Source organism: Ailuropoda melanoleuca, chromosome 3, assembly GCF_002007445.2.
Source record: "Ailuropoda melanoleuca isolate Jingjing chromosome 3, ASM200744v2, whole genome shotgun sequence".
Lineage (NCBI taxonomy): Eukaryota > Metazoa > Chordata > Mammalia > Carnivora > Ursidae > Ailuropoda > Ailuropoda melanoleuca.
The window spans coordinates 55,206,293-55,223,338 of record NC_048220.1 but is presented as its reverse complement, the minus strand read 5'-3'; the positions used below and the strand labels follow the sequence as shown (position 1 = coordinate 55,223,338).

Sequence of the window (17,046 nt, the reverse complement as noted above, 5' to 3'; positions counted from 1 at the left end):
TTGCTTTCTTTAAATACTTTGAATTATAAGCAATATTCTTTAATGAAACTAATAAAAATTAAAATGGTTAAAAAATTAGAATTACGGTAAAGCATATTATTCTTTGTCTCAATCATATCAATTGTTGGCCCCGAGGGTTAGAACCTAAATGCCACTACTCACTAGATAGCAGTTACTCTAATCCTATGTTGGACTAAAAAGTTAACATCTAAAAACAGTAATATCAGGGGTGCCTGGGTGGCTCAGTCGGTGAAGCATCTGGCTTTGGCTCAGGTCATGATCCCAGGGTCCTGGGATCGAGTCCTCCATCAGGTTTCTTGCTCAGTGGGGAGCCTGATTCTTCCCCTGCTGCTCCCCCTGCTTATGCTCTCTCTGTCAAACAAATAAATAAAATCTTAAAAAAAAAAACAATAATTGAAAAAAAGTAAAAGATGAATTCCCTGAACCTGGGATAAAGACTAACATACCCATAGGCTCTAAATATCTTCTTAGTTTACTTTTACCATGTGGATAGGTGCTCCAGAGCATCTGATTGCTTACGAGCTGTTTACCTATAAATCACTGCCTACGGATGTATGAAGAAATAGAAAGATGAACCCAAATAGCATAATCGGTTTCAACCAGGAAAAAGAAGGAGAATGTCAAGTCCATCCTGAAGTGAAGAGGTGAAAGGAAAGAAGGGATCCAGCCTAGAGGAGAGTCTCATGGCCTCCCACTCTCCTGTCCAGCCAGACAGGAAACTAGCAGACTACTTGTGGAGCCCCTTTCAATGTCCATGGAGTAAAACTTGTACTCTTCAACAATACTCCCCCTAAGTCAGGCCTCATCACTGGAGAAGTTTTTGTTATTACTTCTTTAGCTTTCATCTGGTACATAGGAAGTTTGTTCCAAGGTAAAAAGGAAAAAAAAATAAAAGAGTATGGAATGTTTTTGCAAGTTCAAAGAGACCAACTCAGGATTTCTTTAAGGTCTGTAGACGCAGTTTTGGTTAATCTAGACCATGCAAATTTCCCATCCAAGCGTGGTGACACGATGTCATCAACAAATGCTGCGTCTATCTGAAATAAAAGAGAAAGTCATACAGATGCCTTCAGGGCCAGACCTTTATCTCCATTAGGCTCTTAGATTGTGGAATAAGTTTTTGGTTTTGTATTTAAACATGTTATTTTTATATTTCAAGATTTTAATTTGACCAATAAGAAATACATTTTAAAAATTATTACCTTCATTGACTTTCTCAGGATGCCATCCTGTTGTCCAACCCAGGGAAAATGTCACATCTGGAAAGAAGGATGTCACTGTGTCTATAAAAGGTTTTGCATCCACTACCCTGCTATTTCCATTTGGACCAGGAAGAATATCAGCATTAATCCACACAGGACGTTTCAGATGCCTCTTCACATTTTCCAAGAGCATCATGGATGGTTCCACAGCTGCCAGACTAAAAACATAGTTGTTGTCAATGAGACATGTTCAAAAGTAAAAGTGAAAAGATCTTTTAGACTAGTGGTTTCAGTGTTCTCAACTTCCTACTAAAAGTGTAATACGATAATGCCTGAATTAAATAAAATGAAAGATCACAGCACCAGAAGGGAAAGCTAACATATGCCATATTTCAAAATGTTGATTTATACTTATTATTCAGGAGGACACCTTAAAAGTTCTATAAATACATGAAAAATGCCACTATTTGTAGACAGACTGAGGTTTCAAAACTCTGTATTAGGAACACTCACTATAAAATAATTTAAGAAAAGACATAATTATTCACTCATCAGAGAATGTATAAATAAGACTTAAAAATTAGATATACTCATAACCTGAAAAGTCACATTTATGAAAATACCTAAAGTATACCCAAGCACTGTGTCTCTAATACTGGCTCATGACCTCAGAGAAAAGAGCCTCTTTTCCTTCACATATTCTTTTAAGTTTGGATGCATAAACACATTTCAAAAACTGATTGCAAAATGTAAAATTGTAACAGTCCCATAAAGCTTTTATAAATTTCATTTTCATCTCATAAACATCTTTTCTGGAAACAGAAGACAACTATACTTTAGTTACTATTTATTTATTTTTTAAAAGATTTTATTTAATAACTTGACAGAGAGAGAGCACAAGCAAGGGGAGCGGCAGGCAGAGGGAGAGGGAAAAGCAGGTTTCCCGCTGAGCAGAGAGTCCAACGTGAGGGTCGATCTCAGGACCCTGGGATCACAACCTGAGCCAAAGGCAGCCATTCAATCAAATGAGCCACCCAGTGCCCCTTTAGTTACTATTTAAAGAAAAAAAGCAGTTTTACTCTTTTCTCTATATCTATTCTGACATCTATAGATTTTGAAACAATAAGGTTTTAATCAGCCTACGTACATTTTATTTTTTAAGATTTATTTATTTATTTATTTATTTTAGAGAGAGAGTAAGCAGGGAGAGGGGCAGAAGGAGAGGAAGAGAGAGAATCCTCAAGCAGACTTCCTACTGAGAGCAGAGCCCAATGCAGGGCTTGATCCCAGGCCCCTGAGATCATGACCTGAGCTGAAATCAAGAGTTGGACACGTAACCAACTGAGCCCCCCAGGCACCCCCATAAATTTTACTTTTTAAAAATAAATATACAAACTTTACTGGATTACTACACTATTTAAAATTCTGAATCTCTTCTGAACCTTTAAGGCCTAAGGTTGCTTCTGAGAAAATTAGCTTTTAGAGACTATTACAGTGAGAGGCTAAGACTCAGGGAGATGGCTGTCGGAGGGGAGAACATTCAGTACCTTCCTCACATTTCCATCTTTCTTAATATATTCTAGTCCTCCTGCCTATGCTTCCACCATTCTTCAACTCACTCCTTTCAGGCCTCCTACTATAAGAAGAGAAATTGATAACCGTGTATTTATTAGGTTATATTTATTAGTGAGCAAGGATACTGTTCATTAAAACCAGAGGAAGCCAGCCTCGCCTCTATGTCATTCTGCTCCCATGTAGTGAGTTTCTTTTTGTTCATTCTTCTCCCTCTGAATGGAGGCCCTAGATGTCAGTAGATTACTAAACTCTAATGCTGGACCTTGCAGACTTTAATTCAGACGCTGCCATTTCTCTATCTCAAACGCTTTCAGCCTTGATCAATATCAGTACCATGGTAAAACCACAATTCTCAGATCTGGCACCCCCATTTTTGGTAGCAAGCAACTTGTACTTGTGACTCCAAAGCTTGCTTGCAATTCTTACAGCAGCAGCCAAGTTCCTGTGGGGTTCTGTTCTTCATGGGTGGAACAGAAGGAAAACCTGAACTAATCCACACACGTCTGCCATCAATGTCTCTTTTTCCAGAAAGAATTCCCATTTCTTAAGAAATCTGGTGTCTGTGGAGGTTGGGTTAAACACCCAGTTTACATTCGGGGGTGGGGGGGAGATTCTTAGGCCTTGTCAATTTAGTAAGGTGAAATAGGGCTGTTCAATAATGGTTTACTACTGAATAACATCAGCAGACAGCATATTCTCCCCAAAATTGAAATTCCACCAGCATACAGGAAGTGTCTACAATGTGCAAAGCACTGTGCAGTTAAACCTAAGGAGTTATGACACAGAACATAATGAAAAAGAATTTAATAGACGTATTCTATTTTATATGTGAATATTTTAATTACTGCTAATACAGACTATGTTGATGCTACTCACCCTCATCGGTAACTTAAATAAGAAAAACAAAACCTATATTAAGAAAGACCTAAAACCTTACTAAAGAAAATAAAACTTTTCGTGTTGAGTTTTTACTTTTCTGGAACAGAGAGTTGACAAAACAATGATAAAATTCTTCTTGAAGAGTAAATGTCGAGGAAAAGCCACATCATTTTTGGGGAAAAAAAAGACTGAGGATGTACTTTGCCCGACAGCAACATATAATGTGAACATCAAAGAATAACATACCACACTCCAGATAAAATTTTAGTACTTAGTTATTATTTATATACCAAACAAAATAACGTGGAGGCATAAAATAAAAACTAGTAAAATTTGACTAATAGGTCCATCAGCTACTGTTACAGAGGTAGTACAGAATTCTGTGAACTCTCCAGTGTGAACGCTCCAGCCAGGCTGGCAGATTTCCTACAAACTATGTGACAACAAGCAGTCTACTGACTCCTCTCTGCCTCAGTTTCCTCATCTGGAAGTGAGGGTGATAGCAATAAACTATCTCCTAGGATTGTTATGAGGATTCAATGAATTAACGCATTCAGTGCTCTTAGAAAAGTGTCTGACACAGTATACATGGCCATTTAACTGTTAGTTAAATTCATTCCCCTTCAAATATGTTATGACCAAAATATTTGCAAAATCCTTTTTTTAGTGGCTTACCTCGTGTGTGGTAGCTGCTAGGAATGAATGAGTTGATCTGACTGCTGAGGACCCAAAGAATGTATTAGAACAATTCAATGGGCAATAGTAAACATACACATGAAAAGGCAAGGAGAGCTAAAACTCTGAGTCACCAAACATTAAAGATCAAATGCTTTATTTCATGGTACAGAGAAAACTGAACTAGCTCCAGGAAACCTGGGATCTTGTCCTAGCTCAGCTGTCACGTAAGCTATTGCCCTTGGGTCAATTATTTAACTTCTCTGGGACTATGTCTCTTTGTCAATAAAATAGAGTTGGGCCATTTGCCACTCTAAAAGCTTTAAGATCTTAAAATAGCTTTCTCCTGGTGCCTCGGTGGCTCAGTTGGTTAAGCGCCTGCCTTCCGCTCCGGTCATGATCCCAGGGTCCTGAGATCAAGCCCCGAATCAGGCTCCTTGCTCAGCTGGGAACTTGTTTCTCCCTCTGCCTCTCCCCTTGGCTTGTGCTTTCTTTCTCTCTCACTCTCTCTCTCTCAAATAAATAANAAAAAAAAAAAATTAAAAAAAAAAAAAAAAAAAAAAAAAAAAGCTCTCTCATTTACCAAGAGTAAAATGAGGTTTACTGGTATATTTAGGCCTACAACAAACAGAGTCACCTTAATGGTTCTGTAAGTAAGATTTCCAAATCTTTATTAATTTCTTGAGAAAATTCAATTTAAAAATATTGTTCATAGATAAGGTAGGTTTGCCACAAATCCTAGATATTCATAGCAGTTGCCTTCATGGGGCTTATGGTGAGCTTTTTTGATATCACAATATATTCCTGGCTTTACCTATAACTTTTACACTGCCAAAATACCAGAAAAGTAAAATTTCCTATGACAACCATAGGAAAGGATATACACTTAATCTTACTCATACCTGTCAGTGCTTCCAAGATATTATTTATAAGGAACTCTTGGGTTATTGAAAGACTTCTAGATAATTCCCCATATACAAATATAACATAAATCAAGTAGAATATGCATTAACACCCAACTACTACCAACTCTCTCTCTTAGACTACTTTTTTTATTTTTTTTAAGATGGGGAGTGAAGGGTAGGCAGAGGGAGAGGGAGAGAGAGAATCTTAAGCAGGCTCCATGCCCAGCACTTAGCCCAATATGGGACTTGATCTCACAACCCTGAGATCATGACCTGAGCCAAAATCAAGAGTCTGAACTGACTGAGCCACCCAGGTTCCCCTCAGACTACTTTTAATGAAAGTAGCATTTTATTTTTTTATTTTTTTTTTGAAGATTTTATTTATTTATTTGACAGAGACAGAGACAGCCAGAGAGAGAGGGAACATAAGCAGGGGGAGTGGGAGAGGAAGTAGCAGGCTCCCAGTGGAGGAGTCCAATGTGGGGCTCAATCCCATAACGCCAGGATCACGCCCTGAGCCGAAGGCAGACACTGAATGACTGAGCCACCCAGGCGCCCTGAAAGTAGCATTTTAAATTTACCATTCTATTATCACAATGGTCACTTGTGACAAATTCCTTTGTAAAAATGAACTTAATTTTAGCTTCAAAGGGTTTCTAAGAAACAATTCAATAGGTCTTAGGTCCCTTCTTGAAACATATTAGTTTGCAATTCCATTTTCTTTTTTTTTTTTTTTAAGATTTTATTTATTTATTTGACAGAGAGAGACAGCCAGCGAGAGAGGGAACACAAGCAGGGGGAGTGGGAGAGGAAGAAGCAGGCTCCTAGCAGAGAAGCCTGATGTGGGGCTTGAACCCAGAGCACCAGGATCACGCCCTAAGCCAAAGGCAGACGCTTAAGGACTGCACCACCCAGGCGCCCCAATGCAATTCCATTTTCATTTAAAGTATAAAGTTAGTCAAGCACAGATATATGAAGTTATTAATCTTCTATTTTCATTGTTATTCTATAACAACTAAAAGACTGAAAATGTTTATACAAATACCTCTTGAAATCCAGCTTGATGCCTTTATTGCTTTTTATAACTGCAGTCAGCCATTCCTGTAAAGTATTATCACTATTTGTTTCAGGAGGATGGGCCATGATTGGTTGGCTATACTCTGATCCATCACCTGGAAGGAGGACATCAGCCTCTATCATGTGAGCCTTACCTGTCCAAATAAAAGATCTTAAGTTAATGCTAATAAAACAGAGACTGAAGAAGATTTCACATCCAGCAGCCTTTTGAGGAAGATAAAAACTAACATTTACTGAGTAACTACTAAGTACCAGGTACTGTACTAGGCCTTTACATGTTTATTTCACAGATGAGCAAACAGGTGAAGAGTTAAATGCCTTTCCGTAGGTCATATAGCTCTTAAGCTGTTGTTATAATATTTAATTTCTTCCCAGTACATAACAAACTGAGTATACACAGGAAGGATTAATAAGTGTTTGCTGAAGTTTCTGAGAATAAAGTAGTACTTTTATCTTCTCCTCAAATCAGAAGCTATAGATATTTATTGCTTATAGTCACACTTTTCCTGAAGATGCTACAAAAGCTTTTTTAAATACACTTTTTATTCTCAAAGACTTAATGTTTTCTATTTTTCTTACCAGCATCTTTTTTAATATGAATGTGTTTAAAATCTAAATGCTAAATAAATAAATAAACAAAATCTAAATGCTGAAAGCCTGTAACATAAAATTATATTATCTGTAATAAATTCTGTAACAACTTTGACTATTCTGAGATCTGGGTGTGTTGACAGTGCAATACCAAGTAGTATTTTTACATTGTTCTCCCTGTACTCTGGATTTTTTTTTTTAATTATAGACATTGTTGAAAATCCATTTTTACATGTTAAGCAAACTGAAACAGCTCTATTAATAATAGTTATGCTAAGTTTAAATATTCTCGGAGAAATGAGAGAAACCACTGAACTATAGCCTTCATGTCTCTAGGATCCTCTCTTTTCCTTTAGACTAAAAAGAAATCGCAAAACTAACCATGGCTGAAAAAGGATTTGTGAAGAGCATTCTCAAACTATAAAATCTGGGGCTCTGGTTTTGCCTAACAGAATGTAAAAAGGACATTATCTGAAGACTAAGTAACCTATGAAAACTTCCCAGATCAACATCAGACTGTCAGCAATTGGAAATGACTTTCCATTAGCAATTTTAAAAATAGGTTAGTGGATGGAACTACAGGGTATTAGGCTAAGCGAAATAAGTCAATCAGAGAAAGACAATTATCATATGATCTCACTGATATGTGAAACTTGAGAAACAAGGCAGAGAATCATAGGAGAAGAGAGGAAAAAATGAAAGAAAATGAAACCAGAGAGGGAGACAAACCATAACAGGCTCTTAATCTTAGGAAACAAATTGAGGGTTGCTGAAGGGGAAGGGGGTGGAGGGATGGGGCAACTGGGTGATGAACATTGGGGAGGGTATGTGTTGTAATGAACATTGGGTATTATGTAAGACTAATGAATCACAGACCTGTACCCTTGAAACAAATAATACATTCTATGTTAATTAATTGAATTTAAATTAAAAAAATAAAAACTTTTAAAAAGAAAAAAAAAAGGTTTAAAGTGAAGTATCCATATTTAATTAGATTATTTCTAGTATAAGATTTCAGCATATACTATTGTGAATTGTAAATTTTTCAAGATTTTTTCCAAATTTTTAGTTGTTGTTACATAGAAATAAAATTTTTCTGTTTTGAGTTTGTATCCTGAGATTTTCTAAATTTACCCATGAATTGCAATCATTTGTCTATAGCAACTTATTGATTTTCTATATACACAACCATACTGTCTGTAAGTAGTACTTTTATTTCTTCCTTTTTTCCATTTTTAAAAATTAATATAGGGGTGCCTGGGTGGCTCAGTTGGTTGGGTGTCTGCCTTCAGCAGGGTCATGATCCTGGAGTCCTGGGATCGGCCCACATGTGGGGGGGAGGTCCCTGCTCAGCAGGGAGTCTCCTCCCCTGCTCATGTTCTCTCTCTTACTCACTTTTCTCTCTCAAATAAATAAAGTCTTTTTAAAACATTAACATATAATTCATAGACCATAAAATTCACACTTTTAAAGTATACTGTTGTGTTTTTTTTAAATTTTTAGTTTTTTTTAGATTTTTAAAGTTTATGTATTTGACAGAGAGAGAACACAAACAGGGGGAGCAGCAGAGGGAGAGGGAAAAGCAGGCTCCACACTGAGCAGGGAGCCCAATGTGGGGCTCAATCCAAGACCCTGGGATCATGACCTGAGTTGAACGCAGGTGCTTAACCGACTGAACCACCCAGGCACTCCAATTCAGTGGTTTTTTAGAATATTCAGAAAGCTGTACAACCACCACCAGTACCTAATTCCAGAAAAATTTCACTATCCCAAAAAGAAACCCTTACCCATTAGCATTTACTCTCTATTCTCTATTCCAGCCAGTTCCTGTCATCCACTAATCAACTTCTTCCTGAGTGTTGCTTTTGCCAAAATTCATTTATTATACAATCACTGTGTGGTGATTATGTTCCAGGCACTGTTTTAGTTATCAAGGATTCAATATGAAACCAAAGTTCCTCGTTTTGAGAAGAAAGAATAACAATTTAAAAAAATCTTTACAATAAGAGAAATATATATTCAGATACATTATCCAGATACATAATTGAGTAGGATGCAAAAGATGCATGGATTTTTACAATAAAACTTGGGACTAAGGAGTTTTTCTTGTTATACTGGGTCACTTTGAGCTATGCCCCAGACCTCTCTGGTGATACGCTCCTAGTCCCCTGTGCTGCTACAGCCAACATAGGTACTCATAGGAAGAGGCTAAAAAAAAAACTGCTATAGTGTTCATCTATAGTGAAGGGGTGGAAATATATATATAATATATATATATATATATTATATATTTTGGAGATATATATATGTAGATATATATATATGCGCATGTGTATTATATGCATGTGTGTATTATATATATATAAAATTATAGATTAAGTTAGTCAACCGAAGTCTTGATTTCTAGCCTAAGCATAAATATTGCCCAAGGCAATTAATTATAAATTAGTATACAATGACTTCATCTGTCCATTCAACAAATATTTATTGAACTTCTCCTTAGTACACTATGAAAGACCAAAAATATGTTAAGATCTACAACACTTATCTTAAAAATTTACCCAAATCACTACAATATCTAAGCAAGTGTAATAATACATGGAGAGTTTCAAATAGGTAAATTACTTCCGGAAAATAAGAAAATTCTTCCATTATGGAAATTTGTTCATTGTGTAAACAAAATTAGATCTTTTAGAAAAATGTTTATGCAGCCTAGAATCTACACTTTGACCATCTAAGTCTTTGATAACTACAAATACGCCCAGATATCAAAAAAAGAGCTAAATTAATCTATTATCCAGTGTAAATACAAAAAACTGTACTGACTTACTTTTCAGTGCCTCATTGAGTTGTGCCTTGTGGTTGGCTGCATGATACCAGACGATCTCAGCGCCATCTTCTGTTGTGGTCAGGTTATTTCTCAGAAAATATTCTAGTATATTTTCACTCCAAGATCCTAAAACAACATTTATATCAAAACGAATGGATTGTTTTTTATGCAGCAAACATTTTTTTAATAATAACTGGAAGAGCATATTTTGGGGGAGAATAACAGATTAAACTGGGAATAACACAAGATTTTAAAAATTGAGAACAAGCATCATGATGTGGCAGGTATACATTATATATATAAACATGCTGTACATGATATAAGCAATAATTACTAAGCATATAGGATGGCCTATCTGAAACTCAGAAGCATAAGGAAGTATGGAGGAAGAAAAAGAAATGATAAGAAGCGGGTATTTTTAAGCAAGAATTTTCACATGAAAGTCTCTCCAATCCTGGACTATAAATAAGTAAAATATATGTGAAGTCATATTAAAAGCTATGTTAGGGGCGCCTGGGTGGCACAGCAGTTAAGCGTCTGCCTTCGGCTCAGGGCGTGATCCTGGCATTATGGGATCGAGCCCCACATCAGGCTCCTCTGCTATGAGCCTGCTTCTTCCTCTCCCACTCCCCCCTGCTTGTGTTCCCTCTCTCACTGGCTATCTCTATCTCTGTCAAATAAATAAATAAAATCTTTAAATAAATAAATAAATAAATAAAAGCTATGTTAAAACTTTAACTTTTGTGCAACTTAACTGCTTTCTCCACCTGAGGCCCCTTCTATATTTATATTAACAATTTAGAATCTTAAATGACACACGTAAGCATATTCATCTTTGGATTATGAATCTCAACATTTATATGAGTAACTAAACTCCTGAATTAGTAATTATAGATTTATCTAGAATGTACACATACACATAATTCCCATATCTATCAACTATTTTTTGGCTCACCATATTTTCTCTTAAAGTCTTTCTCTTAAGTCTTAAAATATGTGAGTTAAAACTAACATACTTGAATCCAAGTCTACGCCATAATATGTCATATTCCAATATAACAATGAGAAAAATAGTTACCTACCTAATTCTTGTTTATTCACTTAAACATTTTAGTGCCTACCAATTGGCTGCAAATTTCTTATGCGTGAGATTATGTTTTCTGTTAATTATTAATTAACTCTGCCTAATAACTGTTGAAAACCCACAAATGGCCAGCCGAAACTGCCGATAAGACATTGAGAAAAAGTAAATTTTGATGAGAGAATGGAGGAACATATAAAGAGAACTTCTAACTAATATGCATGGAACTTAATGACCACTCTGTATATTGGGCTACGGAATAAAGGTGAGTTAGCTGTAGCATCCACTACAGCCCAAAACATATGGCTCTATTTAGCATAGGCAATAGTCACAGACTATTCAGACTCAGATGAAAATACATAGCAATTTTTAAAATATTTGAATTAGGCATCTTTAGAAGACACATTAATTATAGGCTAAAACAGAAATGTCCTACAATGGGAAAATAATTAAAACATAGTATATCTTCACGATAAAAAAAAATGACTGACATGGCTGTTAAAAAGTTTTTGAGATATACCAAAAGTCTCACAGAAATGGTAATCATGCGTATTATTACAAAAAAAAAAAAACCTAAATTGTGTCTGTGGCACCTTTCAACTAGACACAATGCAACCAAAATTTTTATAAGGGCAACTTACAAATTAACAGTTAAATACCATAATTCCAGCAATTAAAAACATTTGAAGTAAAAAGTTCTCCTTGCCCTATTAATGGGTGAAACTGTTGCCTTAACCACAAACTGTTTATGTCTTTAGAATTTAAGAAGGCTCCAATTACCTATGAGCTAGTGTATTATTACTATTTTAACTAGGCTATAAATGAAAACAGGACAAAGAGAAAGGCAAATTAGTTGTAATTTTTTTTTTAATTAGGGCTTTTTTGGGATGCAGTTTTAGGTTCATGGAAGATGTGCCCTCCCCTATTTTTTAAATCTTTTTGAGGTGATGAAAATGTTTTAATATTGGTTGTGGCGATGGTTACACAACTCTGATATACTAAAAACCACTATATTATATGCTTTAAATAAGTGAATTGTATGATATGGAAATTATATCTCAATAAAGATTTTTTAAAAAGAAAAAGCTAAAAAAATACATTTACCCTTTTGACCCAGAAATTCCACTTTCATAAATTTATCCCATAGACAGATATGCTTATATGTGGGAATGACACATTTAATACAAGGATATTTGCTATAACATTGTTTGTGATAGCAAGTGTGAAAATAACCTAAATATCCATCAACGGTGGATTCATTAAATAAATTATGGTCTATCCATGCAATGGAACATCATGCAGCCATTAAAAAGAATGAGGCAAATACATTTGTACTGATATAATTTCAAAAGTATGTTAAGTGGAAGAAAAGCACAATGGAGAACAATACGTATGGGTACTGTGGTGGCAGGAAGAATAATGACCCCCCCAAAGATGTCCATGTCTTAATTCCTGTAAACTGTGAATATGTTATATTACCATAGCAAGGGGAATTAAGGTGACAAACAGAATTAAGGTTGCTACTCAGCTGACTCTGAGGTGGGGAGATGAGCTTGGATTATTATTATTACCCCCAGGTAGGCCCGCCCAATCACAAGATCCTTATAAGTGAAAGAAGGAGGCAGGAGAGTCAGTGTCAGAATGATGCAATGTGAGAAAGACTGAACCAGCCATTGCTGGCTCTGAAATGGAGGAAGAGACCATGACCCAAGGAACTCAAGCAGTCTCTAGAGGATGGTAAAGGCAAAAACACCAATTCTCTCCTAGAACCTCCAGAAGGAATGTACTCATGCTGCCACTTCGATTTTAGGTCAATGAGACCATTTCAGACTTCTGACCTACAGAACTGTAAGATAATAAATCTGTGTTGATTTAGCAACCAAAAACTAATGCTCTAAAAAAGTAGTTTGTATATTTTAAAAAAGTAGGAGGAAACCAAAAAAGAGATACATAGTATATGGTGGCCTGTATACTATGTTCTCAAAAGTCAGGACTGTTAGTGTCAACCAAAAGAAGAGGGAAAACTGAAATAAAAGCATTTAGTTGGGGTCTGAGAATTGCAATTTAGGGAGTTTTTTTTAAATTGAAAGTCAGGGGTTTTTAAAGGCAAAGAATGCTTCTATATGTTGTTTACAAAAAATTTTAATTAGTGTTGATGGCAGAAAATGAATCTTAGCTACACATAATTGGTTGCTAAGGCTATCACTAAGAAAATGTCTGTTATTGGAGTACAATGCAGGTATTTGTGCAGAGTCCTTGGAATATTTACAGTTCAGCACAGTTCAGAAGTTCAAGGTTCTACCTGATGAGAATGTGCATAAGGCCCTCCTCCTTAATGGCCTTTTGGCTCCATTTTAAAACCCCTTGACATAAGTTATTCCATTTTATTTTACCAGTCACATTAGAAAATATATCAAAAAGTTACTACTGGCATTGTGTGGACTTTTTTTCCTACTTCAATATATTTTACAAATGTTCTATAATGAGCATGTATTATGTTTACAATCAGGAATAAACTTAAGCTGAAAAAAGAATATGTCACCGAAGCCGTCTAATGTGACTACTTAGGTTTATGTAAAAGATACTGTAACCTTCTGAGGGCCCCTGGGTGGCTCAGTCAGTTAAACGTCTGACTCTTGATTTCAGCTCAGGTCATAATCTCAGGGTCCTGGAATCAAGTACTGTGTCCAGCTCCTTGCTCAGCAGGGAGTCTGTTTAAGATTCTCTCCCTCTCCTCAATCTCTCTCAAATAAATAAATAAATCTTAAAAAAATAAAAAAGATACTGTAACCTTCTGGAGTAGAACTGCCTGGTTTAAAACACCTCTAACTCTGGGGTCAAGCGACAGGGACAAGCTAATTACCAGCTTCCGAAAGTTGTATAACAAAAAGCTGGAATAATGCTTGGCCACATCCCTTTGTCTTCATTTCTCACTCTTGGCCAATTCAAGAGAAACTGGACTCACCAAAACTACTCCCCATTTGATCTACTGAAATTAAAGATCGAGTAAATGTCACTTTCAACCAGGACCTCAAGATGCAACATTCCTATCCTCTCACCACTCTTTTTCAACATCATACTAGAAGTACTAGCTATGCACTAAGACAATAAAAGTAAATAAAAAGTATACGGCTTGGGTAAGAAGATATAAAACATCTTGTTCACAGATGACAGACATGGCTGCGTATGCAAAGAATCTGAAAGAATCAACACAAAACTACCAAAATTAATAAGTGATTGTTGCAAGCTTGAAGGATACAAGGTTAATATATAAAAGTCCATTGTTTTTCTTCTTACCAGCAAAAAACAAGTGGAATTTGAAATGAAAAACACAATACCATTTACATTAGCACCCAAAAACCAAAAATACTTAGGTATAAATCTAATACAATATGTACAAGACCTATAAAAGGAAAACCACAAAACTTTGATAAATGAAATTAAAAAACTAAATGGAGATATTTCATGTTCATGGATAGACTCAATATTGTCAAGACGTCAGTTCTTCCAATTTGATCTACAGAGTCGAGCAACCACAATCGAAATCCCACTAAGTTATTTTATAGATATTGACAAACTGATTCTAAAGTTTATATGGAGGGTCTAAAACCCAGACTAGCCAACACAATCCTGAGGGAGAATAACAAAGAGGTGACACTACCCAGCATCAAGACTTACAATAAAGCTATAGTAATCAAGGCAGGGCCGTACTGGCGAAAAAATAGACACAGAGATCAATGGAATAGAACAGACAGCCCTGAAGAAAACACCCTGTAAATATAGAGTCAAGTGATCTTTGACAAAGGAACAAAGGCAATAAAACGGAGTAAAGATAATCTTCATAACAATGATGCTGGAACAACTGGACATCCACATGGAATACAATGAATCTAGAAACAGACCTTACATCCTTCACAAAAATTAAATGCAAAACTATAAAATCCCTATAATACAGAAGAAAACCTAGATGACCTTGGGTATGGCGATGACTTTTTAAATACAACACCAAAGGCACCATCCATGAAAGAAATAATGGGTAAGCTCGACTTCATTAAAAAGAAAAAACTTTTGCTCTACAGAAGATAATACCAAGAAAATGAGAAGAGAAGCCACAGACTGGCAGAAAATATTTGCAAAAGACATATCTGATATTGGACTGTTATCCAAAATATACAAAGAACACTTAAATCTCAACAATAAGAAAATTAACAACTTGATTTTAAAAAATGGGCCCAAAACTAACACCAAATATAAAGAAATGGCAAGCATTTGAAAAAGTGCTCCACATAACATGTCACCAGAGAAACACAAAACAACAATGAGGTAAAACAACCCACCTATTAGAATGGCCAAAATCTGAAACACTGACAACACCAAATGCTGGTGAGAGTGGAACAACAGGAACTTTCATTCACTGGTGGTGGGAATGCAAATGGTACAGCCACTTTAAAAGCTAGGCAGTTTCTTACAAAACTAAGCATACTCTTACCATACAATCCAGCAATTGCACCTCTTGATATTTACCCAAAGAGTTGAAAACTTAAGTCCATAAAAAAACCTGCACATAGATGTCTATATTGGCTTATTCATAACTGCCAAAAATTAGAAGCAACCAAGATGTCTTTCAATGGGTGAACAGATAAAGGTTGGTATATCCAGACAACTGACCAGGAGTATTACTGAGTGCTAAAAAGAAATGAGCTCTCAAGTCATGAAAGAACCTTAAATGCATACTACTAAGTGAAAGAAGTCAATCTGAAAAGGCTACATATCGTATGATTCCAACTATATGACATTCTGGAAAAGACAAAACAATGATTAGTGGTTGCAGGAGGTGGGTGTGAATAAGTGGAGCACAGAGGGTTTTGGGATCAGTGGAACTATTTTGTATGATACCATAACGAAGGATACAAAGCATTATACACATGTCTAAACCAAAAGAATGTACACCACCAACAGTGAACCCAAAGGTAAACTATGGACTTTATGATGTGTCAATACAGACTCAAAAGAATGGGAAATGTTGATAATGAAAGGCTCTGCATGTGTTCGGGTAAGGGGTATATAGAAAATCTTTGTGTCTTTCAGCTCAATTATCCTATGAACCCAAAACTACCCTAAAAAAGAATTCCTTTTTAAAAAGGGCCCAGGGGCGCCTGGGTGGCACAGCGGTTGAGCGTCTGCCTTCGGCTCAGGGCGTGACCGTTGTTGTGGGGATCGAGCCCCACATCAGGCTCCTCCGCTATGAGCCTGCTTCTTCCTCTCCCACTCCCTCTGCTTGTGTTTCCTCTCTCGCTGGCTGTCTCTATCTCTGTCAAGTAAATAAATAATAAAATCTTTAAAAAAAATAAAATAAAATAAAATAAATAAAAAGGGCCCAATATTCTTGCTATTCTTGGCCGCCTCATAGGCTTTTCTCTTAACACCCACGCAAGGAAACAAGATTCTAGGCCAGTCCATTGTGCGCGCACTGAGAACGCGACCCCCCATTAGCAACAGGGAATGGCGCTGCCAGAAGAGTCTCTCAAAGCCCTTCAACTATAGGCCGGAGGCCAGAGAAAGTGCAGGACTGCGAGCCAATCCTGTGCAGCCCTTCAGGGACCCACAGAGGCGGATCCGCGCTTACCAGGGCCCCCAGCGGTCGCTGTCATGGCGACGGCCAACCGCAGTCCGTGGAGGCACGGAGCCGTGGACCACCGCCGCTGACCTTCACAGGTGGCGTGGAAACCCTGGAAACCCAACTCAATAAACGACACACTGTACACAGAAAAGCCGCCTCCTACAGCCCACCGACCTCCGAGGGAAGGTTTCCAAGCGGAGGCGGAAAGAGGAGCGGTGCGCACGCGCAGAGGCTGAAGCTCGCGTTTCACCAGCGCGCAGTCTCCGGGCTCGTGTCCGTCGTCCAAGTGTCGCGCGAATTGCTCTTTTGAAAGCTAGTCAGAAAACGGATAGTTCTGAGGAACTCTACGTCAGGGAAGGCGGAGGATGAAGTCTCGAGATTGAAGGAAGTCACTGATGTGTGCTACGATTTTCCAAAGTTTGATATATTTTCTCTTTTTGATATTAGTAACATCCTAAAACGACATGGAATCATTTATCCATGAAAATGTTTCTTCACAAAGGTACAAAAGTGATAACGTGAAAGTTTTCTGTCTCCCTCTTCCTCTCCACCAGTGTTCATTCAGGAAACACTTGTAGCAACTGAATTCT

General features: G+C 36.8%; 1 protein-coding gene across 3 annotated transcripts in view; it reads right to left on the bottom strand.

Moving 5' to 3' along the window:
* Positions 1-16,688, bottom strand: part of FAM151B (family with sequence similarity 151 member B) — a 42,130-nt gene extending 25,442 nt beyond the window's left edge. For all 3 annotated transcript variants that reach the window (XR_004624117.1, XM_019796391.2, XM_002916217.4), the window contains exons 1-4: positions 16,463-16,688; positions 9,756-9,881; positions 6,303-6,468; positions 1,224-1,441 (exon numbers count right to left, since the gene is read on the bottom strand). Coding sequence is in view for 2 of the 3 variants with exons in the window: in XM_019796391.2 (XP_019651950.1) it covers positions 1,224-1,441; positions 6,303-6,468; positions 9,756-9,881; positions 16,463-16,487 (535 nt within the window). In the remaining variant the exon portion in view is untranslated. The remainder of the gene's footprint in view (positions 1-1,223; positions 1,442-6,302; positions 6,469-9,755; positions 9,882-16,462) is intronic.
* Between the last annotated feature and the right edge of the window lie 358 nt (positions 16,689-17,046).